The sequence below is a fragment of the Rhinopithecus roxellana genome, chromosome 17 (genome assembly GCF_007565055.1).
Source record: "Rhinopithecus roxellana isolate Shanxi Qingling chromosome 17, ASM756505v1, whole genome shotgun sequence".
Classification (NCBI taxonomy): Eukaryota; Metazoa; Chordata; class Mammalia; order Primates; family Cercopithecidae; genus Rhinopithecus; species Rhinopithecus roxellana.
Window position 1 is genome coordinate 24,281,614 of NC_044565.1, and position 25,634 is coordinate 24,307,247.

Genomic DNA, 25,634 nt, shown 5'->3' on the forward strand with positions numbered 1-25,634 from the left:
CATTTGGCAGGTGTGGCATGCCAGATGCCAGCTCTCCCTGGGGCTTATAAAAATGAGGGTCTCTCCTGCCTGCCCCGCATTCCCCTGCTTGCACAATCCACTAGCAATCCAGACAATCTGATCCAAACACCTTGTGGGTGTGGGAGTGCTGTGGCTGTTTAGAGGTTTTTTTTTATTGGTGGAAAGGGTAATGCCCAAGCCTCTGTTTCCTACCCTTTCTCGTTGAGGAGTCTTCCTACACCCAACAACCCCTTAGCCCAGTGCATCCTCTTTCTCTTCTACTCTCTGCCTTCTCAGGAAGTATAAGTGGTGCTACCGGTGCAACTCTTTAGGCTGGACAATAGGACTCTCATTTGGTTTGGAGGCTTGGGAAGGTCAGGAGGGGACACACAACGGTTCTGATGTGGGAAGCATGGGAAGGAGCAGATGGGGTCAGTTAACAATCCATCCGCAAAGATTTCTTTTTCTTTCTTTCGTTTTCTTTCTTTCTTTCCTTCCTTCCTTCCTTCCTTCCTTCCTTCCTTCCTTCCCTCCTTCCCTCCTTCTTTCTTTCTTTCTTTCTTTCTTTCTTTCTTTCTTTCTTTCTTTCTTTCTTTCTTTCTTTCTTTCTCTCTCTCTCTCTCTCTCTCTCTCTCTCTCTTTTTTTTTTTTTGACGGGATCTTACTCTGTCGCCCAGGCTGGAGTGCAATAATAGCGTGATCAGAGCTCACTGCAGCCTCAACCTCCCTGGGCTCAGGTGATCCTCCCACCTCAGCCTCCTGAGAGCTAGGACCACAGGCATGTTCCTCCGTGCCCGGCTAATTTTTTAATTTTCTGTAGAGATGGGGCTTCACCATATTGCTAGTCTCAAACTCCTGGGCTCAAGCGATCCACACACCTCAGCCTCCCAAAGCGCTGGGACTACAGGTGTGAGCCACTGTACCTGTACAAATATTTCTTTAGTGTGTACATATTCCCTGCACTATTCCACGAAGTGGGACACCGCGATGAGCGCCACAGATGATGTCTTGCCCTCTTGGAGGTGACAGGTCTTACTGCACCTGACGTGAGCCTGTGCATGCCAGCCCACTGCCCCTCTTTCTGTTCCCCAAAGGCCCTGAATGAGTTCTTTCTCACCTCTGCCGGAAGTGTCCTTTCCCTAGCTCCCTGGGGGCTGGCACCCCTTGACCCTGAAGGCTCAGCTCAAACAGCTCTTCCCGTAAGATGCTTCCTCCAAGCGCACCCAGTCTGGTCTTCCCTCCCACTCTCGTTCACCCATCCTGATCTTTCCCTTAGGAGCACCCACTGCAGTTTGTAATTATGTTATTTGCTCTGTATCCTTCTTTTAGCCTGTAGGCACTTCATATTTTCATTTGTCACTTTCATTTGCCTCGCTTAGTACCTAGAAGGCATCCATGCAGTAGACATGCTTGAAGAAAGGAAGCAGGGAGGGAAGGAAGAAAGCAGAGCTCAGAGGAAAGGAGAGGGAGAAGTGGAGGGCCAGGCCAAACCTTGAAGTTCTCTGGCATCCAAAGGTCTGAGAGTGAGGAGTGTGAGTGTGAGTCTTCAGAGGAGGCTGATGGGCGGCCCCAGAGGAGATCTTCCAGAGGGCAGCGTGCCCGGGCTCTGAGTATGGCCATCGGAGACCACTGAAGCCAGAGTTGATAGGGCCAAGGAGAGGGTGGAAGGTGGGGAAGGAAAGCCAGCAGTGGGGGCCATGCTTGTGAGGGGAGGAGCTGGAGAAGGACTGGGACTGAGCAAGGTTTCTTTAGGACTGGAAACATCAGAGCTTCATGGGAAGACAAGAGAGGAAAGAGGGAGAGAGGCAAGGAGGCTCTGGTCCTTCACCCCATGGAGTCATCTCTAGGGCCTGTTTCCCAGTGCAGGGGAAGGACCCGCTATGAAGGAAGCAGGGACACCTCCTTGGCGGGAATAGGAAGGAAGAAGAGGGTGTCTCAGGTGCAGGCCAGTCAGGTCTGTAAGGTAGGTCTGAAGGCAGGGAACTGAGGGAGGTCCCCTGCTATGGCAAAGTGCAAGTTGAACTTGTCTTCTCTGGCTGTCCTTGAGGCCCTGAGTTTTCCAAATGGTTCTCACACTTGGAGGATCCTTGTAAAGATCTGTGCAAGAATCACTGTGCCCAGTGGGTCTTCCTAGTTCAAGTCCTGGTGAAAAGAGCTTAGATCAAACAAAAATAAGAAGTTTGACCACAGATATCCATATTGGAAAGGGGAGGGACTTTTGGTTTTTCTTTAGCATGTGGTGGCTTGGGGCCAGGCTTGTCCAAAGCAGGAGGGTAAGTGAGCCGAGAACCAGTGTGGTCCAGCAAGAAGCACAAGGCGGGGTCCCAGCTCCAGCTCTGCCACAGACGTGCTGTGTGGCCCTGGCCAAGGCTTCTCACACTTCTGGGCCCCATTTTCCTTGCCTGTGAAAGAGGGGTTGGGCCACTCCCCTCTGCATCCTGCCAGCCTGTGACTGACCTAGTGGCCTCACAGGCCCCATGCCCACCTTGCCAAGTGCCTTCATTTCAGGTGTCTCATCTCATTGGTGCATCACAAGAACCCCAGAGAAGGGCACTGGTATCCCAGGACTATGGGCAAGGGACTGTCCCAGGTCTCTCAGCCAGCCTCTAGCAGAACCAAAACTAGGCTTGCCTCCTGCCAGTCCACAGCTTCTTCTATGGGAGTCTGGAAGTATTTCTTGACATCTAACGCAATTCCCTCTGCAAGCTGAGCTCATTTCCCATGTGTGGGTCTCTGCAGCTGCCACATCTGCAGGCATTTCCCTCCTTCCCCTGCCTTTTCACTCCCTCCCCTCCCATGCTGAGCACCCAGTGAGCCTGGGGAGTCCAGGAACCTTGTGATGAGAGCAGAGGCCCCATTTGGTTTTTCTCACTGACACCTGCACCCCCTACACACCACACACACACAGTCCTGGTGAGGGCAGAGGAGGGCACTTTTCGGCCACAGCCGGGGGTCAGGAACTTTTGGAAAATGTTTGGAGTGAGAGAGGATGGAGTGGGTGAGGTGGGGGTTGAAGCCAGAGGGGAAGCAGCCCCAGGGATGAGAGGCCTCTGTGTGATAGGGGCGGACTCTGAGGACGCCTCTGCCCTCTGCCCGGCCCTCCCCCAGCCTCCTGCAGGTGTCCGAGCAGCGGGGGCCCTGCGGGCAGGGGCATGACCCTTACAGCAATGGTGGCTGGCCCTGTCACAGCTAATGACCCTGACGGCCCAGGCTGGGAAGGAGGTGGGGTGTGGAGAGGAAGGGAAGGCGGAGGATGCCTCTGTGTATGTGAGCAGGTGTTTGGGGTGAGACCCCTCCTCACCCCTGCCCCTCCCCCAGCCTACAGGACTGTGTGCAGTGTGAACGGGCCTCTGGTGGTGCTGGACCGGGTCAAGGTAAGACTCTTCCGCTGCCTCCCTGGCACTAATCCCAGGGTGCCTCTCCCCTGCCCTGCAGGATTTCTTCTAAATTACCCTTTCCCTCCATGGCCCCCAGGGCCTGCTCTATTCTCTCCGTCCAGGCACCCACTCCCACTCTCCTACCCTAGCTGTATCCGCAGCCATCCAAGCTTTCTCCTCCCTGCCTTTTCAGTAAAAACCATAAAAACCCATGGAGGCCCAGCCCTGGGCCTTGGGAAACTTGCTTCTACCCCTAATGAGTTGTCCTTCCTCTGTTTCCCCATCAGTGGCATGGGCGTACCTAACCTCAGAGGAAGGCTGGACCATAGCACAGTTGCACCCAACCTCCTCGAGGGCTAGACTCTCCCCACCCACAACTCTCACAGGATCTTCTTTTAAGGGGAAAGAGGAGGAGGTGGCGAGTCAATGCCAACTAAAATTTCTAGGGATCTTGATGACTTCCAAAGGCCTTTGGAATATCTCAGTCTCAGCAACATGGGTGGGAAGTGAAATGGCCCCACCAAAGTAAGTGGGCTGTGGGCTATTTTGTAGCCCCTGGGAAACTGGCAGACACTGACAGTATCTTGAGTCCTGGGGTTGGGAATTCTTGAGCCATAAAGAGCCCTGCAAAGGTACAAGATCACTCTCTTATACTTCCTCCGCCAACCAGCCCCAATCCCTCAGCCTCCCACCCCACCTCCTAGCTGAGCAAACTGGAAGTCTCAGGGCCCCTTTGAACCCTCTTGTCCCAGACCCCACACCTGCCGGCACCCATGTCTGTAGCCCCCTCCCACCCCACTGCTACCTTGTTATGGCAATGGCCTTGGGCTCCCAGCCTGGCACCCTCCTATCCTTTTTCCATCTTCCAGCCTTTCAGACCTGACCCTTGCATCAAATTCGCCTAGGGCTCCCCAGTGCCCTCAGCTTACAGGTCTTTTCTTTTCTTTTCTTTTCTTTTTTTTTTTTTTTTTTTTTGAGAAAGAGTCTCACTCTGTCACCCAGGACTGGAGTGCAGTGGCACAATCTCTGCTCACTGCAAGCTCCGCCTCCCAGGTTCACGCCATTCTCCTGCCTCAGCCTCCCGAGTAGCTGGGACTACAGGTGCCCACCACGACGCCCGGCTAACTTTTTGGAGTTTTAGTAGAGATGGGGTTTCACCGTGTTAGCCAGGATGGTCTCCGTCTCCTGACCTTGTGATCCACCCGCCTTGGCCTCCCAAAGTGCTGGGATTACAGGCGTGAGCCACCGCACCCAGCCACTTACAGGTCTTTTCTATGAAGGTGGCTGCAAGCCCTTCCGCTCATGCTCATCACTCTCCCTTCCCTATATAAAAACTAACACCTGAAATAGTGTCTGCATGGGGCTGCCACTTGAGATCTCTGGGCACTTGCATATCATTTTTAAAAATGTGATCAGTAATGTATGTTTATTAACAAATTAAATAACGAGATCTCGCCACCAGTTTCACAGCTATAATTTTAAAGTAGTGATGAGCACAAATAGTATTTTGAGATCTCTGCAACAACTGTAATGTGGTTTGAAAATATCTGTGATTTCTGATGGTGACAAAGTCACAGGTACTGTGGAACTGCTAATTCTACTGTGGTTTGTTCCTTACATTCAGAACTAGAGGAAACACTAAATTTCTGTAAACGTTAATGAACATAAAAATGTAACTTTCCCATCCAAGATCACAGAACCCCTGAGTTCTCTCTGCAGACTCTGAGATAGGTTCCAGGCAAAGAATCCTTCTCACAATTAGTTGGACAAGAGGATAGAGTATGTGGAAAGGAATGACAAAGATTGGGGGCTTGTGTCTGGGCATTTTATAATAGACACACAATAATTGTACATATTCCTGGGGTACACAGTGATGTTTTGATTTATATAATGCATAGTGATCAGGTCAGGGCAATTAGCATATCCATCATCTCCAGCATCCTTTCTTTGTGTTGGGAATATTAGTATCCTCTTTCTGGTTATTTGAAGACATATATATATATATTTGTTAACTACAGTCATGGACAGTCATCCTATTGTGGTATAGAACACTAGAACTTATTGCTCCTGGCTAGCTGTAATTTTGTGCACAGATTTTTCCCTCTGCCTCCTATACTACCCTTCCCCCTGTTCCCTCCCTCTGACTCATCCCCAGGGATGAGAGATCACCTTCTTCTGGATGCCTCTCCCTCTTTTCTACTTTTTGTGGTCTTATTAGTGGCATCCATTGAGGCATTTGGTCAAGATCTGGCCATGTATCTCCTCCCTGCCCTTCCCCACACACTCCAGTGCCCTGCTATTGGCCATGAACTGTGTTTTGTTCGTCTTTAGCTCCAGAAGCCCAACACAGCGTTTTTACTGAACACATAGGCTATAGTAGGTGCTCAGTATGTTTGCTCAAAGGAAAGGTGAGTACATTAATGAGATAAATGAATGAATAAATGTTAGCATGACTAGCTATGGACCTGTCAAAACCTGAGCCAGCAATATTAAAGAAATCAGACCCATTCGTTGCTAGCAAACAGATTCTGAGTTCATAGGGACATTACCGCTTGACCCCCCAGTGTAATGGACGTCCCAGGAGGAAGTGTGGCTGAGTAGTTAAATGTAGCACACTAGGTTTGGATTTTAATCCCAGCTCCATCCCACTCTTTTCTACTAGCTACCTGCCAACCCTAGATCAACAGCATCAGTACCACCCAGGAACTTGTCAGATATACAAATTCTTGGGCTCCACCTCAGACTGACAGAATCATAAACTCTGGGGGTAGGGCCCAGAAGTCTGTCCTCACAAGCCTTCCAGATGAACTAATGCTCTAGTTAGAGAACCATCGATCTAGGATTGCAAGTCCCAGTTTCCTCATCTATTAAATAATAATAGGGTTATTGTGAGGGTCACATCAGACAAATGTACTATTATTCTCCCTTGAGAATAGCCAGCAGTATTTCTGCCTGGAATGCAGAAATGCTAATAAGCCTGATTAAACAGTTGGTGCCACCTCCTGCCCCCTCTCCACCTCCACCACACTCTCCACCAGACCTGCCATTCTCCATGGGACCCAGGGTGGCATGGAGTTGGAACCTATACAGGTGTCCACTTTCTCCACTGTAAAATGAGGCCGACCTAGGAAACCAGAACTAGGTCCTCAGATCTGTGGTTCTGCGACTATCGTTTGCATCTGTAGCTTTGGCAGAGAAAATAATTGGGTGGTGGAGGCACCTCTCCGCATCCTTCTCCGCTGCCCCTACCCCTTTCTCTCTCCCAGGATTTGGCAAATGGTACTGCGTTTCTACAGCGCCACCTTCTGCCCACATTGAATCACACAGGCAATTACTCTTCCTGCTTGCGTCCTCAAATGTAAGAACATTTGAGGGAAGAATTTTGTGTAGATCAGAGGTTCTTAGTTTAGGGAATTAGGCCCTTGAAATTGTGTGCAAACCTCTGAAGGTATGCATGAATGTGCCTGTGCATTTTTCTGGGAGGAGTTTCTACAGTTTCATCTGATTTTCCAGATGTTTGTGACCCAGAAAAAGCTAACTGATTTGCAGAAGTTGAACAAGCATCAGAATATCGGGGGTGCAGGGGGCTTGTTAACAGGCAGATTGCTGGGCCCCACCCCAGAGCTCTGATTCAGCATGTCTGGCGTAGGAGGCCCAAGAATGTACATTTCTATCAAATTCCTAGGTGATGCTGCTGGTATGGGGACCACACAGAGAACCTCTGTTCTAGAGAATTTTCTGACTCCTGTATTCTGTGATTCAAATTGCTCCTTGTTTGAGAATTGGAGTAAGCACTCACCTTAACCACCAGACTCGACCCCCAATGTCTGTGGCTGCTTTCAAAAGAGTCTGCATCAGCTCTGAAGACAATTTCCAAAGAGGAGCTCCCGCACTGCCCTGGCCATTGTCAGCAGGAGGGACCTTAGAGGCAGCATTCCTGTGCACAAATCCCGACAGGCTTGCTAAGAACTTCCAGTCCTCCGTGTGTACGCAGCAGCTCCGCGGTGCCTGGCCACTTGCTGGTTGAGAGCTCAGGTGAATCTCCAGCACGGGGTTACATTGCACTGCATCATGCCCTCTTCCTGCAGCCCTCTTAGTAACCCACAGTGAGAGTCGATGGGATCAGGCCTGCTCAGTATACGGTTGGGAAATAGGGTCCCTTATGATACAAGCTCCTGGACTCGCTATCCCCCAGTGGAATTCTCCCTGGCACCCACTGCCCTAACTGGTCATGAGACGCCACCACCACCACCACCACCACCAAACAGCCAGCACACACTTAAGAGTCTGGGGCTCCTCCTAAAGTTTCCAGACACTACACCCTCCATGCCTGGGCGTGAAAACCTGATGGCCCTTCCCCAGATCTGACCATCATTTCTGCTATTTAAAGTTCATTTTCTCTGATTTTATCTTTCAGGGACACAGAACACACCTCTCCTCTCCACTCTCCTCTCCTGCCACCCTCCCTCCCTAACCCACATAAGCCCACATGAAAATCATCACTATTTATTTATTTATTTATTTATTTACTTACTTATTTATTGAGACGGAGTCTTGCTCTGTCGCCAGGCTGGAGTGCTGTGGCACGACCTCGGCTCACTGCAACCTTCGCCTACCGGGTTCAAGCGATTTTCCTGCCTCAGCCTCCCGAGTAGCTGGAATTACAGAAAATGATCACTTTTAATCACTCCACAGCCTGATTTCTTTGGGGCACACTCTGGCCTGTGCTCTGTACAGCAACTTTTCCCCTGAGGTTAAAACAGCCCTCCGTCACCTCCAGGGAGGTGATAAACAATGAGGCAGGGCCCGTTTCGTATCGAAACACAGGTTATCAGAGTGGGAGAGGAAAACGTGTGTTCCACGCGTTTCCCAGGCACTCGCTGTCCGTGCTCCTGGGTTCCCTCTTGTGGTTGAGAACCCAAGATGCCTGGGTTTTCGCACCTCCTCCCACCTCGGAGCCTTCCTCCTGGGCCGGCCTCCTGCTGAGGACCCCGCTCCGCAAGGCTGAGGGGTGGTTTGGGGAACCACAGGTCACCTTCCTGCCATCCTCTTCACAGGACAAGGAGGGACCTAAGCTAGAGCTTCCTTCCGCGTGACTGTCAGAGCTGCAAACCTTCTAGTCTCAAGTTCGACCAGCAGGGGTTCCTGGCATAGTGGCCCCTACCCTGGTCACACCTTGCTGGGGAACTGGGCCCTTCGCTCCTCCCCGCCAAGCCCTTAAGGTCACTAGTTTGTGGCCAGTAGGGGATATAACGATAGTAATGATGATGATAATCACCAGCACTGTGCTGATAAGGCGAGTCCTCTATCTCTGATCTTTTTCATAACTACTTTGGCTATTCTCAGACACTTATGTGAACTTTAAAATCATTTTATTAAATTTTAAAATAAACAATAATCCATTAGGGTTGGATTACATTTATATACTTTTTAAAAGGATTCATGTTTTTATGCTAGTAAGTCATTCTGTCTTGGAAGACAATAATGTTCTTCATTGTTTAGGACGTGTTTTATGTTATTCCACAATATTTTTTTCTTCTACCTTTCTTGTTTATTTATAGCTATTTTATGAGTTTTGGTCCTATTGCGGATGGGATAGTCTTCTCCATTGCTTCTTGTAACTGGTTATCACTAAAATAGAAAAGAAAGGGGGGGGATGATTTTTATATATTTGTCTTATAAACAGCCAAATTATCTTATTCATTCTAAAACTTTTTTCTAAACCTCTTAGTTTTTCTAAATGTAGCCTCTTGAGTTTTTCTAAATGTATAATATAATCTGCAAATAAAGGGAATTATGTCTCTTTTTCCATCAGCATACTTTTACTTTATTTTTTATTTTGAGACAATTTCAATTTTATAAAAATTTTCAAAAATAAAAATAATAGTAGGAACATCCACGTCACCAACTGTTAACATATTATCTCACTTGCTCTATCATTTGCTCTCCATGTGTGGCTGTGTGTGCATAATTGTGCATAATTTTTTCCTGACCTTTTTTTTTTTTTTTTTTTTGAGACGGAGTTTCACTCTTGTTGCCCAGGCTGGAGTACAGTGGCACAATCTTGGCTCACTGCAACCTCCACCTCCCCTGTTCAAGCGATTCTCCTGCCTCAGCCTCCCGAGTAGCTGAGATTATAGGTGCCCTCTACCACGCCCGGCTAAGTTTTGTATTTTTAGTAGAAATGGGGTTTCACCATTTTGACCAGACTGGTCTTGAGCTTCTGACCTCAGGTGATTCGCCCGCCTCAGCCTCCCAAAGTGCAGGGATTACAGGCATGAGCCACCACACCTGGACTTCCTGAATCTTTTGAGGGTATGTTAAGCTCAAGTACTTTGGTGTGTATTTCCTAAGAATTAAGATATTCTTTTATATACCCACAGTACAGCTATCAACTTCTGAAATTTATACTGATACAATACTTTAATCTACCATCCATATTCCAATTCCCGGGTAAGCTGATAAATTGGAATATAGCATTTTTTTTCTTCACTCCAGTACAGGATCTAGTCTAGGGTCAGGTATTGCACTTGTCATGTCTGTCTAGCTTCCTATCATCTGGAACATTTTCCCACAGCCTTTGTCTGACATTTTGAAGAATACAGTCACCTCCCACCACCATCTTTAAAAAAGTAGAACATTCGGCCAGTTGTGGTGGCTCACGCCTGTAATCCCAGCACTTTAGGAGGCCGAGGCAGGCAGATCACTTGTGGTTAGGGGTTCAAGACCAGCCTGACCAACATGGAGAAACCTCATCTCTACTAAAAATACAAAAACTTTGCTGGGCATGGTGGCGCATGCCTGTAATCCCAGCTGCTCAGGAGACTGAGGTAGGAGAATCATTTGAACTCAGGAGGCAGAGGTTGCAGCGAGCCGAGATCGCACCATTGCACTCCAGCCTGGGCAACAAGAGCGAAACTCTGTTTAAAAAAAAAAAAAGGACATTTTCTGTGTATGTTTAATTTTCTCTTTTCTTTTTCTGGTCTTACTGTATAAACAAAAACTTCCAAAACACTGTTAGGTAACAATTGTAATGTAGGTATCTGTGTCTGTTATTGATTTTTATTGGAAATGAAGGTAACTTTCACATTTTACCATGTACAAGGATGCCGATGTTGGTTTTGGTTAATAGTTTAGTGTTCAAGTAGTTGCCTTCCATTCCTGTTTTATACAGAATTGTATTAGAAACAGATGCTTGGCCAGGCACAGTAGCTCAGCCCCATAATCCCAGCACTTTGGGAGACCAAGGCCGGCAGATCACCTGAGGTTAGGAGTTCGAGACCAGCCTGGCCAACATGGTGAAACCCCGTCTCTATACTGAAAATACAAAAAATCAGCCAGGCGTGGTGGCGCACGCCTGTAATCCTAGCTACTTGAGAGGCTGAGGAAGGAGAATTGCTTGAACCCGGGAGGGAGAGGTTGCAGTGAGCCGAGATCTCACCATTGCACTCCACCCTGGGGGACAGAGTAAGATTCTGTCTCAAAACAAACAAACAAGCGAAACAGATGCTGAATTTTATCAGAAGCCTTTTGGCTTCTATTTACATAATCTTATAGGATTCTTTTTTAATCTATGTTGACGAACTCTCTATTATTATGATTTTTGTTATCAAATGTTGACAAATTCCGTAATGTTGATTGCTCTAGTCTTGCATTCTTGGATTAAATCCTACTTGGTCATACATGTTTATTTAATACACTGCTTGATTAGACTAATAACTTATTTCTGCATCTATGTTAATAAGAGAAATTGACCTACAGTTTTCCTTTTGGTACTATCTTTAATGTATTTGGGAATTAGGGGGGCTTTCTATTTGGTAGTTGTTTCCTTCTAATTGTTACTCATTTTATTTTATTAGTTTAACTAGGTCCTCCAGTACAAGGCTGAATAGAATGAAAATAACAGAGATTCTCGCTTTGCTCCTAATTTTAAAGGGAATGCTTTATGCATCATATCATTGAATATCATATTTTCTGTAGGGTTTGTTTGTTTTTTGTCGAGACAGGGTCTTGCTATGTCACCTGGTGCAGTGGTGCGATCTCAGCTCACTGCAACCTCTGCCTCCCAGGTTCAAGCGATTCTCCTGCCTAAGCTTTCCCAATAGCTGGGATTACAGGCACACGCTACCACACCTGGCTAATTTTGTATTTTTAGTAGAGATGAGGTTTCGCCACGTTGGCCAGGCTGGTCTCAAACTTCTGACCTCAAACGATTCGCGCACCTCAGTCTCCCAAACTGCTGGGATTACAGGCGTGAGCCAATGCACCCAGCCTATGTAGGTTTTTTGAGGATATTCTTTTTGGGGTTAAGAAATTTCCCTTTTATTTCCTGTTTTCAAAGAGTACTTTTGTTCTTTTTGATTTTAGTTTTAATCATGGATGGGTTTTTTAAAAAAACTTTTTTCAAAATGTTTTTAGATGTTCATAGTTTTTAATCTTTTAATTTGTTAATAAGGTGAATTATATGAATAGATATTCTCATACTAGACCAGCCTAACATTCCTAAAATAATCCCAACTTGGTCTTTTAAAATTTCTGTTTGTGTGTATATGTTTATCTTCATTTCTTTTCTTTACTATTTTGGCTTACAACTTGGTCTTTTTAATGGATTGCTAGATTGGATTTGTTAATATTTTGTTAGGATTTGTGCATCCATGTTCATGAGTGAGATTGCCTACAAGTTTCCCATAATTATTTTATTTTGGTATCAAGGCTATAATTGCCTCATAAAATGAGTTAAATACAGTACCTTCTCTTCCCAGCTTTGAAGAGCTTAAGTTTCAGATTGTTTATTCCTTGACTGTTAGAACTCACTGCTAAAACAATCTGGGACTGGTGTTTTCTTTGCTTATTTAATATCTTCAAGATTTCAGGATTATTCTGGCTTTCAATTTCATTTTCAGTTGGCTTTGGTTTGAGTTATATTTATTCATTTCATCTAATTTCTCAAATATGTTGCATAAAATTGTTGATAGTTCCTTTCATTATCTTTTAAATATTATCAGTTTATCTAGTTGTGACATTTTTTATTCCAACAATTATTTATTCATGCCTTTCTTATTTCTTAATCTGTGTTGCCAGCAATTTGTCTTTTTTAGTCAGCTTTTCAAAAAACCAGTTGGCTTTGTTGGTCTTCTCTATTATATATTTGTTTTCTGTTTTAATAATTTCTACTCTTATTTCCTCTACTTTCTTTAGGGTTTTAATGCTGTTCTTTTTTCTGACTTCTCACATTGCATACTTTTAGCTTCTTCAACTATTTTTCTTATCTAATATAATCATTTAAAGCTTTAAATGCTTCACACATACGTTGATATACAGCTTTTCACTATTACGGGAGCTAAATGTTTTCTAATTCTGATATAAATGCTTCTATACTTAGAATGCTTTTCTTCCAAATGTAATAGGTTTTTCTGACTTTTTTTTTTTTTTTTTTTTCTCTTGTTATTGATTTGTAACTTACTTTTATGGTCAGAGAACATGGTACAGCTTTATATCTTTCATAGGTCGTGGCACAAAAGGATGACCTCCTCATTCTTTTCCAGATAATCTGTTATTTCAGTCTTGATCTCCTCTAATGACCAAAGGTAATTCAAAAGAGTGCTTTAATTTCCCAGAATATTAGGAATTTGGGAGGAAAGTGTTGTCTTTTTACCATCAATATTTTGTTTGTTTGTTTGTTTGTTTTGGGTTTTTGTTTTGTTTGGTTTGTTTTTTTGTAGAGATGGGTCTCGCTGTGTTGCCCAGGCTGATCTCAACCTCCTAGATTCAAGTAATCTTCTCACCTCAGCCTCCCAAAGTGCTGGGATTACAGGCGTGAGCCACTGTGCCTGGAACCATTAATTTTAGTTGGATTAAGCTTACTCCCTGGAGTAAATCAGCCACCTAGGAAGTGAGGTGAGGGGAGCCTAGGGGATGCAATGTGTTTACTCCAGGACTTTTTCCAGGAAGAAGGTGCAGATATGGGGCTTAGATCTCTTGGTACTTATGACAGCTGGTGATGAGTGTCAATGGGGATGGTGTGTTCTGCTAGCCCAGCTTCCCTGGCCAAGTCTGTGGTCTCCTCTAGCTGTGGGTAAAGACTGGGACTGGGTGGCTCCCAGAGCATGCATAGACAGCAGAGCTCAGGGATTCCCCGGGACAAAGTTCTACCTGCCCATGTGCTGCCTGTGGTCCTGGAGGGACAGCCTGATGGTTTGTTGGTTTGGTTTTTGGATTGGTTTGGTTTGGTTTTCTGAGACAGGGTCTCACTCTGTCACCCAGGCTGAAGTGGGACATGATCATGCAGTGGCATGCAGTGCATAATCACGGCTCATTGCAACTTCGACCTCCTGGGCTCAAGTGATCCTCCTGTCTCAGCCACCTGACTATCTGGGACCCTGATGTGTTATAAAAATTGAAATACAATTTGCGTACTGTGAATTCAGTGGCTTTTAGTATACTCACAGAGTTATGCAAACATCATCATGATCAAATTCCAAAACATTGTCATCACCTCAAAAAGAAACCCCACGCCCATTAGTTCTCACTCCAGTCCTCCTTCTCCCAGCCCTGAGCACCAACTAATCTACTTTCTGTCTTTATGGAGTTGCCTATTCTGGACATTTTCTATTAATAGAACTGTGGAATATGTGGCCTGTTGTGTCTGGCTTTTTTCACTTAGCATAATATTTTCAAGGTTCATTCATGTTGTGGCATCTATCAGTACTTCTTTTTTTTTATGAATTGGCATATTTATTTCTCAATTTGTGAAAATGTCCTTAATTTGTTGAGAAACAAACAAATTTCAACTCTGATTGCTATGCAAAAAACAAATCTGCTTTGCAATGAACTTTATACAGGCAACACACTATATATAAAAAAATTACTAACTGAACTATGGGTATTAACTACTGAAAAGAGTTAACAGTTGATTATAATTTATTTTAACAATCTAGGAAGGTGGCAGCCAGCAGCAGTTCTAACGCAATTACAGGTGCTATCGGGAATTCGGGAATCTTGGCGGAGCTGGTAGTGTAGTGAAACTTGTTCGCAAAATACAAACATACTTTTAATAGCACATGTAAACGGATCTCTCTAAAATTGACCTCATTGGTTTTGTTCTCAGCAAACTGATCTGGGCCACTCAACATAGATTTTATTGTGCCTGGTGTTGATATATGTTCCCTTTTTACAGTACATTCATGACCATCAGATGATATCGATTTGACATACATGGCATCAGGGCCTTCGCAGCCACCATAGGTTTTCTCCCCTCCATCCATTTTGTTCTTATGAAATCCTCCTTTGCTTCCCAAGGATCTTGAGAAGTTTTTCACTAGCCCCACAGCCACCATAGCCAGGTCCCCATGTACCACCACAGCCCCATTCCAGGGCCGCCCCCTGAGCTGGCTGCATGCCCCCATGGGGTCCAGGGCAGTCTCTTCCTTTTTAATGCTGAATAATATTCTACTGTATAAATACACCATATTTTGTTTATCCATTCATCAGTTGATGGACATTGAGTTATTTTCACTTTTGGCTATTATGAATATTGCCAGACTGCTTTCCAAAGTGGCTGCACTGTTTTCTATTCCTCCCAGCACTGTATGAGCATTCAAATTTCTTCACATCCTCAACAACACTTGTTATTATCTATCATTTTATTTTATTTTATTTTGTTTTATTTTATTTTATTTTATTGAGATGGAGTCTTGCTCTGTTGCCCAGGCTGGAGTACAGTTGTATGATCTTAGCTCACTGCAACCTCTGCCCACCCCCAGCTCAAGGGATTCTCCTGCTTCAGCCTCCCAAGGAGCTGGGACTATAGGTGCCTGCCACCATGCCTGGCTAATTTTTGTATTTTTGTAGAGACAGAGTTTCACCATGTTCCCCAGGCTGATCTCAAACTCCTCATATGATCCATGTGCCTCAGCCTCCCAAAGTGCTGGGATTATAGGCATGAACCACCTCACCTTGCCTATTTTTTTTATTATAGCCATTCTAGGGTGTGTGAAGTGGCATCTGTCTCATTGTGGTTTTGATTTTCATTTCCCTAATAACCACTGATGGTGAGTATATTATCTTGTGGCTATTGGCCATTTGTATGTCATCTTTGGATAAATGTTTTTTCAAATCCTTTGATGAAATCCTTTTGATTATTGCATTTTAAAAGTTCTTTTTTTTTTTTTTTTTTGGATGGAGTCTCACTGTATCACCCAGGCTGGAGTGCAGTGGTGCAATGTCAGCTCGCTGCAACCTCTGCCTCCTGGGTTCAAGCGATTCTCCAGCCTCATCTTTCTGAGTAGCTGGGACCAAAGGTGTGCACCACCACACCTGGCAATATATGCGTATATATATATATATTTTTTCTTTTTTCAGTAGAGACGGAGTTTCACCATGTTGCCCAGGCTGGTCTCAAACTCCTGACCTCAAAGTGATCTGCCCGCCTCAGCCTCCCAAAGTGCTGGGATTACAGACATGAGCCACCACACCCAGCCTAAGAGTTCTGTATATATTCTGAATATTAGCCTGATTTTTAAAATTCCTGATCCCTGGAAGGACTACGTAAGTCTATTCTAGTCCCATGCCACTGGTACTGAAAGATGCCTGTGAGCAGAGAGTCATTCTCCTAGTGCCTCAGCAGAGGCAAGCACTTTGCCAGTGTGTTGACCCCTAGTCCACAGGGGCAGAAACAGATATGCTGTCCAGGAACCCGAGGCAGCCCAATCATTACTACATCTTTACTGAGCTTTTACAAAGTGCCAGGCACCATGCTAATGGATCTGCATATATTATCTCATTTCTTCCCTGTAGCAGCTGTGGGAAGTAGGTATTATTATTATCCTCATTTTAAAGATGAGGAAACTAAAGCTCATTACTTATGACTCACATATTTAATGAGTTACTGAAATCGTAAAGTAACTTCCACAAGGTCAGGCAGCTACTAAGCTTCAGAGTTTCATTTCTAACCTGGTCTTGCAACTCCGAAGTGGGTGCAACTGCCTCTCAAACAGAATTCAGACTTTCACTTCCCAGCCCCTCGAGTTCATTTCCACAAGTGTCTGGGCACAAGAGGGGAGAGAACAGCTTGGGACTGGGTCAGGGAGGGCCGGAGGAGGAGAAGGGACTCTGCCTCTGGTCTCACTGTCACGTGGCTGCTCTCCCTCCTGCCAGTTTGCCCAGTATGCAGAGATCGTCCACTTCACCCTCCCAGACGGGACTCAGAGGAGCGGGCAGGTGCTTGAGGTGGCTGGCACCAAGGCGATTGTTCAGGTGAGTGGGGTCAATGGGACATTGGCTAGTTAAATCAATGAATTAACCCATAAAGTTCCCACACTATCTTACAAACTCTGAAGGCAGGAAATGGTCTATTTCCCTGAGAGCACAAAACATGTCCAGAATGGGTAGCCCTGTTCCCTCCAGCAGGCTCCTTAGTGGAGAAACTCCCTCTTGTCCCCACAGGTGTTTGAAGGGACATCAGGGATCGATGCCAGGAAGACCACTTGCGAATTTACAGGGGACATCCTACGAACTCCGGTGTCAGAGGACATGCTGGGTGAGGGACAGGAAGGAGAAGGGATGGAGGTGCTCCTCTGCCCTCCCAGCCCAGCTTCTCTGACCAAGCCCTCAGCACACTACACTGCCACTTCCTGTTTATATGCCTGTCTCTCCGGTGGGCTCTTTGAGGTCTGGGGTGTGTCTTCTTCTCTCTGATTCCTGACCCCAGCGCAGGGTCTGACATACAGGTGTTCAATAAATGAGGAAGGTGGGTTCAATAGACTAGAGACACAGTAGGTAGCCACCTATTTGGAGCCAGGCTGAAAGGGACTGCTAAGCCTTGAATATCCCCTAATTCTCTCCCAAGACCTGGCCTGGCCCTCTCCTCTCTCTAGTCCTGGAATCCCCCATTAGAGTCATTGTCCTGGGCCAAGGCCTTGCCTGTAAATGTTTCCAGGAGAGGAAGGAAGACTCTCACAGGAACAGTCACTGTAGCTGGCTCTCTGGGCTACCTGTGGGCTGCAGGGGAGGGGGACACGGGACACTCCTTTGGGGAGTGGGAGGGAGCTGGTGGTGGTGTGGAGGGTAGGCAGCAGTGAGGGACACAGCTAGCCTGAGCACCCTCCAACACTCCTCGCCCACACTCAGGTCGGGTTTTCAATGGCTCCGGCAAGCCCATTGACAAGGGGCCAGTGGTCATGGCGGAGGACTTTCTGGATATCAATGGTGAGTGACTGGAGGCTCTGGATGGCTTCAGGACCAAGCCCTAACACCTTCCCCACTCCTGGAAGTTCTGCCCAGACTCACGAGCAGATCAGATGTGATGGGAGAGCAGCAAAGGCGTCTCTATCCCCAAATCTTCCACTGAACCTCAACACTGCCATCAGCACTCCATGTCCATCCTCTGTAAAATGCCATCATCGTTGGGCAGTGCTCCACGCCTGCCCCAAGGCCATCATGCCCCTGCCTTTGGCTTCCTGTCCACAATCCTGAGAGTGGGCTGCGGTGCTCTGCCAGCTCTCGTCCATTCAAGTGGGCACCTTCCCCAGGCCTCAAACCCTATCCCACCTGTTTACTGAGGACATGCCGGAGGCCTGTGGGGACCCATGGCTTGCCCTAGGCCACACAGAAAGTCAGTGGCAAAGCACAGAAGACTCATCTGCTCAGACAGGAGGTTGAGTCACCCACAGGCCCTCTGAACCCTGCACTAGTACCTGGAGGTGGTGATGAGGGCTCTGCCCCCTTGGGCCCTAGAGCCTCAGCCTGAGTTTCCGCCTGCCTGCCACTTCCAAAGCACAAGGGCAGCGCTGTCCAAGGTAGCACTGGGCCTGTGGCTATTTAAATTTGAACTAATTCAAATAGAAAGAAAGTCCCATTTCAGAGCCACATGTCATGTGCTCTGTAGCCATTTGTATCTAGGGCTACATCAGGCAGCACGGCCAGAACGCGTTTCTATCATCGCCAGAAGGCCCGTCAAACAGTGCTGCTCTGGAGTCTGGGGTCAGTGTTGAGGAGGTCAGGGAAGGGTTTGAACCCCTGAGCATGGCTCTGTGATTGCCCTCTCCCAGGCCAGCCCATCAACCCGCACTCCCGCATCTACCCCGAAGAGATGATTCAGACAGGCATTTCTCCCATTGACATCATGAACAGCATTGCCCGCGGCCAGAAGATCCCCATCTTCTCAGCAGCCGGGCTCCCCCACAATGAGGTGAGGCCTGCATGGCCAGCAGGCACGGCTCGGGGAGGGACAGAGCAGTGGCTGGGCTGCTGGACCAGTGAGGACAGCTCCTGTGCCAAGCAGGCAGGGGCTGGCGGGGCTGGGGTCGCCAGTATCAAGACTGGCAGCTGTCCCCAGGCAGCTCAGGGACTCAGGACTACACAAGATTTCCTCCAGGTCCAATCTTCAGGCTGCCCCAAGCGAGGGATCCCATGGGGAGCTCCCAGAGTAGAAAGTCCTGCTCAGTGGAGCTCACAGCCCCTACCACTGTCCCTGCACTCATCTTTACTACCCGCTCCTGCTTCTCTCAACCACCAGCAGTGAACAGCCGCTTCCTCTCAGAGCAGCTGGTGTGACAAGGTCTCGAGATGCTCCTCCAGCCACCCAGCACCCTGACCACTCAAAGTGGCCTGAGCGATCAGAGGGCATAAGTGCCCCCACCCTACTGTGACCCTTCCTTCCTGACTCTGGGCATGGTGTCTTGGAGGCCCGCACACTGCAGGCTCAGGGCAACTCTGTGCCCAGATAGCCCCCCAGCAGGCTGTGGAAGGGTATGGCCCTGCCCTATGCCAAGGTGCCCAGACCTGTACAGAGGCAGCTGCTCTTTGGGGCTGTTACTCTGTCCTGCCTCTTGTATCAGGCATCCCCAGCCCACTAGCAGCCGCACAATAGCCCCCACCCTCCACCCCAAGAAAGACTGTAGCACCTGGGGCAGCCCCTTCACCTCTCTGGGCTTGGATCCCTCCCACCAAAGGCCATGAGCCAGTGGTGCTCAATGGGGCGGGCGTTGGCTGCGACTGTGACGTACTCCCGCCCAATCCACTCTGCCCTAGATTGCCGCTCAGATCTGCCGCCAGGCGGGGCTAGTGAAGAAGTCCAAGGCTGTGCTGGATTACCATGATGACAACTTCGCCATCGTCTTTGCAGCCATGGGGGTGAGGGACTTAGCAGACTGGCAAGTTCTGGAGGCTGGGAGCAGGCAGCCTGTCTCCCTCAGCCCCTGGCATGACCTGATCTGATGGGGAAGCCATCAGTGTCCCGGCCAGCCAGGAGGGGTGAGGATGGGAGCAGTGACCAGGGCCATGTGGCCCTCAGGGTGTCCCAAAGGCAATCACAGTGGTAAGATGGGCCCTGGGTGGCCTGAAGGAGGGGAAGCCAGGGGATTTGGGGAGAAAAGATAGCTTCAGGAAGGGGAGGCCTGGGAGGCCAGGGAGGTGGGCAGAGCAGCAGCTGGTGACAGGAGGGTCGGGGATGGCACTGAGCAGAGCTGGACTTAAAGAAATCTCAGCCTCTCCAGGGTCATCTGACGAGGTCCTGTGAGGACTGGGGCAGCAAACCCAGCGCCTGCCCTTTCCAGCCCCAGGGTCACCACCCCGTGGCCATGGTGCCTAGGGACTGGTAGCTGGTCAGTCCACAGGCTTTCCTGAGGACAGCTGGGAGGGGCCGGGCCTTGCCCTCAGGCCACAGGGCCCTATCTCCAGCCGACCCTGCTGTGTATCCAGGTGAACATGGAGACAGCCAGATTCTTCAAGTCTGACTTTGAGCAGAATGGAACCATGGGGAACGTCTGCCTCTTCCTGAACTTGGCCAACGACCCCACGTGAGCTCTCCCCTGAGGCCTAAACTGCCCTCAGGTGGGCAGACCCTGTCCCCTTCCGAGACCTAGAGTGCCAGGGCTCCAGGGCATCCCAGAACTACAGCCATGGGCCGTAGCTGGGAGAACAACCCTCATTGTGTAGATGGGGAAATTGAGGCCTGGGAAGGGCTAGGAAAGGCTAGGAAAAACCCACAGACAGAGGGAGCCAGACCATGACTCTGCCTGCTGCCTGTGCCCTCTGCTCTTCCCACAACCCATGTCCAGCCACCATCCCAACTCAGGGCTCCTTATCTCCGTGTCACATCCACAAAGTCACCCCAAGGAGATCATTTCCCTAAACATTTGTTTAGAAAAACTGCTATTTTAAAAGTGTAGAAAATGGGAGTTTAAATCTGGGGGTCAGGTGGGTGAACAGAATTCTAATAAACTGTCCTGGGTATTTCTGGAGGGTACTCCAGAAAGCAGGCAATAGAATTCTGGAGGTGTTGGTGACATCCCCAAGGGGAAGAGCCACAGCCCCAAAGCTGGGAACTGAGAGTGTCTGAAGCCAAGGTACGGTGTTCAGGAGCGCTCCACGTGGGAAGGGTTTGTAAGGCTGGCAAGCATAGAGACGGGGACATTAGGTGTGCTTGGAGCAGTGAAAGGGACAGTGAGAGGAGCAGTGAGAGGGACGAAACCATCCAGAGAATGTGGGGTGAGAGGGCTCCAGCTGACCCAAGTGTGGGTGCCCTAGGGTAAGACAGAGGTAAAGCGGGTCCCCCCAACTCATCTACAGGGTGATATGCCAGAGTCCTTCCCCTTCAGCCCGCAGGGGACAAAAGCCACCCTCATCTTCACCAGACAAAGTCCTGGCCCTGCCTGGCTTTTCCCACCCAACTTGCCTCCTGGCCTCAGCCTCTGCCCCCTTTCCTACCTTAGACAGTAGGCGAGGTGTGTGTTGGAGTCTGCCTACTCCCGGAAACCGTGGTCCTGGCCTAGGGGATGGGGGCAAGGGCTCATCTTATCCATTCCTCTGCCACTATGCACACCACCAGCTTCCCAGTTCACCTTGCACTCAGCCCCCGGGCTATGTGGAGCATTAGCCCAGGCTCCAGGCTCTCTCAACACCTGGCCACACCTCCAGGATCGAGCGGATCATCACCCCACGCCTGGCGCTGACCACTGCTGAATTCCTTGCCTACCAGTGTGAGAAGCATGTGCTGGTTATACTGACGGACATGAGTTCTTATGCAGAGGCCTTGCGGGAGGTGAGCTGGCTAGCAAGGGGTGTCAGGTTCCTCCCTACCCCTCCCTAAGCCTGACACCCCAGAGGGTCACCCTGCAAATAGAGGGTAGCTGGTCCACTCAAGCCTGCCCCACTCCCATGAGTTCCAGGGCTTGGTCTCAGCCTGGCCATTCCTCCCCTGTGCCCCACTCCATTTCTCACAGGGTCACTGAACTCCCATCCACCCTTCCTAGCTTCAGCCTCTCACCCTCTTTCTTACCCCAATGCCCATGGATATTGCAGGTCTCTGCTGCTAGAGAGGAGGTGCCTGGGCGCCGGGGCTTTCCTGGATATATGTACACAGACCTGGCCACCATCTACGAGCGGGCGGGCCGCGTGGAGGGCCGGGGCGGATCCATCACGCAGATCCCCATCCTCACCATGCCCAATGACGGTAGCCTCCTCACAGCCCACTACCCTCCAGAGCTCCCCTGCCCTCCCTTTTCCAACCACACACTTAAAGAGCCCACGTTGCTTTGCACAGATGTGCACCAGCGCTTTTCCTCCATCGAGATAGACACGGCCCTTTCCTCCACCATCCATGCCCCCCACACACCGCTATCACTCCCATGATGGAAACAGAACCCAGGTGGCCCTGAGTGGTTGGAGACCTGGGCCCCACCCACACTGAGACCACTGTGTTTTCTTGTAGATATCACCCACCCCATCCCAGACTTGACAGGCTTCATCACAGAGGGACAGATCTACGTAGACAGACAGCTTCACAACAGACAGGTACTGCCCTGTCCCTGCCCACTTCCTGCTCTCAGCCCAGAGAAACACTGAGGAACAGATGTTCCACTGCCCCCAGGCGTGAATTAGGAGGGGCCAGGAAAAGCGAACCCCGAACAGGAGACAGCCACAGGGAAGACTACATGGTTCACAGACAGAAGATAGGCCTGAGCAGAATCTGGCTTAACTGGCTCTGGGATCTTGAGAAGATAATTTCATCTCTTGGATCCTAGGTTTCCTCATCCATAAAATGGGAATAATCAAATATATCATCCAGACGCATTGTGGAGGATAAAAATAAGCTGGCATATAGACAGCATCTGGCAGATAGTAAATACTATTTCCCTTCCCTTTCCAGTTATTTGCTTTGGTGGACAGAAAACAACGGCTGACACACATCTGTCCTGTGTGTAGGTTAAAGGCGACCCCATGACATTTTTCTCTTTGCTTGGCAGGTTTTTGTTTTTGTTTTTTTCAGCTATTAACCTTTAAGCTTCAAAGAGGTTTTTGTCCACATTATCAAAAGCTTTGAAATACTGAGCCTTTTATTAACTGCCATGTCATCTACCCCCTCCACTGTTCTGTCTAGGGCCACATATGACAGCTGCATGCCCAAGCCCTAGAATTTGTGGGAGATAAGAGAGGGTGGATGTGCCTGTTGACCCCTCGGAATGTAGAATAAATGAGGAGCTTCTCCTGAGAACAATTTGGGGACGGGGGAGCAAAGCTTGAGGCCTGCTCTCCACCACTTCCTTCTTCTTCTCCCTCAGATCTACCCCCCCATCAACGTGCTCCCTTCCCTGTCGCGGCTGATGAAGTCAGCCATTGGGGAGGGCATGACAAGGAAGGACCATGGAGACGTCTCCAACCAGCTGGTAAGGAGGAGAGGGTCCGGGGCTGGTGCGTCCTCTAGTTTCAGAAGCTGAAGGTCTGAGTCCCATCTGAAGGACAAGCTTTTCTCCTGTCAAAATTCCTTTCCGAACGGGGTCCCAGCAGAGCCAGGTTAGGGGCTACTGGACTCCAGTGGTAAGCCCGCAGCGGACACCGACGCCTTGCCCCTCCCGCAGTACGCCTGCTATGCCATCGGGAAGGACGTGCAGGCCATGAAGGCAGTGGTTGGGGAGGAGGCGCTCACCTCTGAGGACCTGCTCTACCTGGAATTCCTGCAGAAGTTTGAGAAGAACTTCATCAACCAGGGTAAGGCGCGTCGCTGGCGTGGAGCCAGTAAACTCTTCACCCTCCTCCCGCCCCACACACATTTCTACCACTCCCGGGAATCCCGCTCTGTCCCTAGGCCCCTATGAGAACCGCTCGGTGTTCGAGTCGCTGGACCTGGGCTGGAAGCTGCTGCGCATCTTCCCCAAGGAGATGCTGAAGCGCATTCCGCAGGCCGTGATCGACGAGTTCTACTCCCGCGAGGGGGCGCTGCAGGACCTCGCGCCCGACACTGCGCTCTAGCCCGGCGCGCCGTGGTGCCCCAACACCGGCAGGGACCCTGCCCTCGGCTCCCGGGTCTCCCCTCCCTCGCCACCCCAACTAGCGGCTTCTGCGCTGCCCTCCGCCCTCCGCTGGCTCCAAGGTGGGGGGGCCGCGCGCTCCATCCCTTTGCCTCTCTCGGTTGCTTTCCCGCGCTCCATGGCTCCCCCTCGATTCCCGGCGCTGCGGAAGAACAGAAGGTTGCGATGCCTTGCTCTGACGGGAGCATCTGTATTTTTATGTTAAAAGCCCACGAAATAAAAATAAAAAGTAACTGAGATGAATTTATCTTCGTTGAAAACAAGATTGGCAAAAGAAAGATAAAAATTAAAGGAAAAGATAATCGTTGAAGCTGGGGGCTGGGGTGATGAGTACATGAAGTTCATTAAACTATTCTCCCTATTTAAAAAAAAAAAAAAAAAAAAAAAAAAAAGCCCAGCGCGGAGCCTGAGGATGTTGTCCTAGCTACTCGGGAGGCTGAGACGGGAGGATCGCTCGAGCTCAGGAGTTCCGGTCTGTCGTGAGCTATGCTGATGTGGTGTCCACACTAAGTTGGGCATCAATATGGTGACCTCCCGGAGACGGGGGCCAGCAGGTTCCCTAAGGAGGGGTGAACAAGTCCAGGTCTGAAACCAAAAGGTCGTAACTCCAGTGCTGATCAATAGCAGAATCGTGCCTGGGAATAGCCACTGCACTCCAGCCTGGGCAACATAGCGAGACTCATGCCTGTAATCCAAGCACTTTGGGAGGCCGAGGCGGGGGTCACTTGAGGTCAGGAGTTCGAGACCAGCGTGGCCAACATGGCGAAACCCCCGTCTCTACTAATACGAAAAAACATTAGCTGGGTGTGATATCGCATGCTTGTAATCCCAGCTACTAGGGAGGCTGAGGCAGGAGAATCACTTGAACCCGGGGGGAGCAAAGGTTGCAGTGAGCTGAGATCGCACCACTGCACTCCAGCCTGGGCGACAGAGTGAGACTGCATCTCAAATAAATAAATAAATAAAATTTTTAAAAGCTACGTTAATGTCTTAACAGTTGACAATAGAATTTTTCTTAGGGAGATAATTATCTTCCTTAAGAAATAGCTTGGGCTGGGAGCGGTGGCTCACACCTGTAATCCCACCACTTTGGGAGGCCAAGGCGGGTGGATCACCTGAGGTTGGGAGTTCGAGACCAGCCTGACCAACATGGAGAAACCGCATCTCTACTAAAAATAAAAATAAAAATAAAAATAAAAAATTAGCCGGGTGTCGTGGCACATGCCTGTAATCCCAGCTGCATGGGAGGCTGAGGCAGGAGAATCGCTTGAAACTGGGAGGCAGAGGTTGTGGTGTGCCAAGATTGTGCCATTGAAGGAAGGAAGGAAGGAAGGAAGGAAGGAAGGAAGGAAGGAAGGAAGGAAGGAAGGAAGGAAGGAAGGAAGGAAGGAAGGAAGCTTGATAGACTGGGTGTGATAGTTCAAGCCTGTAATCCCAGCACTTTGGGAGGCTAAAACAGGATTGCTTGAGCCCAGGAGTTCAAGACCAGCGTGGGCATCATAGTGAGATCCCTGTGCCTAGAAAAATAATGTTTAAAAATCACCTAGTCCTGATGGCACACACCTGTAGTCCCAGCTACCCAGGAGGCTGAGGCAGGAGGATTACTTGAGCCTGGGAGGTCAAGGCCACAGTGAGCCGTGATGGCGCCACTGCACTCCAGCCTGGGCGGCAGAGAGAGACAGGGTGGCCCCCTGTCTCAATAACAAACAAACACACACATATCTTGATAAATTTCATGTGGAACGTGAGCTCAGGAGCCTTGGAAGTGACAACCAAGGCCACAAAAGATGTGCGTAACTCTAAACAGCTCTGGCTGAGAGATGCTAGGTAGAATTTGATTTGCTCCAGACAGGATGGGAGGAGAATTGCTAGGCAGAGGCCCTGAAGGACATGGGGGGCATGAGTGCAGAAGACTGAAGATCCCCAGTTAAGAAATGGATGAAGAGTATTC

At 48.9% G+C, this 25,634-nt stretch overlaps 1 protein-coding gene, 1 long non-coding RNA gene and 1 pseudogene across 3 annotated transcripts in view; 1 reads left to right on the forward strand and 2 right to left on the reverse strand.

Annotated features, from left to right (window-relative positions):
- Positions 1-23,930, forward strand: part of ATP6V1B1 (ATPase H+ transporting V1 subunit B1) — a 28,381-nt gene extending 4,451 nt beyond the window's left edge. The window contains exons 2-14 of one of the 2 annotated variants that reach the window (XM_030921756.1): positions 3,319-3,374; positions 16,533-16,631; positions 16,821-16,914; positions 17,505-17,582; positions 18,425-18,564; positions 19,407-19,508; positions 20,076-20,173; positions 21,294-21,417; positions 21,678-21,828; positions 22,087-22,169; positions 22,937-23,041; positions 23,234-23,363; positions 23,461-23,930. In XM_030921756.1, the coding sequence (XP_030777616.1) occupies positions 3,319-3,374; positions 16,533-16,631; positions 16,821-16,914; positions 17,505-17,582; positions 18,425-18,564; positions 19,407-19,508; positions 20,076-20,173; positions 21,294-21,417; positions 21,678-21,828; positions 22,087-22,169; positions 22,937-23,041; positions 23,234-23,363; positions 23,461-23,624 (1,424 nt within the window). In that variant the 3' untranslated portion in view covers positions 23,625-23,930. The remainder of the gene's footprint in view (positions 1-3,318; positions 3,375-16,532; positions 16,632-16,820; positions 16,915-17,504; positions 17,583-18,424; positions 18,565-19,406; positions 19,509-20,075; positions 20,174-21,293; positions 21,418-21,677; positions 21,829-22,086; positions 22,170-22,936; positions 23,042-23,233; positions 23,364-23,460) is intronic. The other variant, XM_030921757.1, reaches the window with a different exon arrangement.
- LOC104661333 lies at positions 1,729-8,263 on the reverse strand. The gene is made up of 3 exons (XR_747836.2): positions 7,867-8,263; positions 7,177-7,314; positions 1,729-2,142 (listed from the first exon to the last, which is right to left on the reverse strand). It is a non-coding gene; the product is annotated as an uncharacterized LOC104661333 (long non-coding RNA).
- LOC104661332 lies at positions 14,303-14,641 on the reverse strand (annotated as a pseudogene).
- Positions 23,931-25,634: the final 1,704 nt, after the last annotated feature.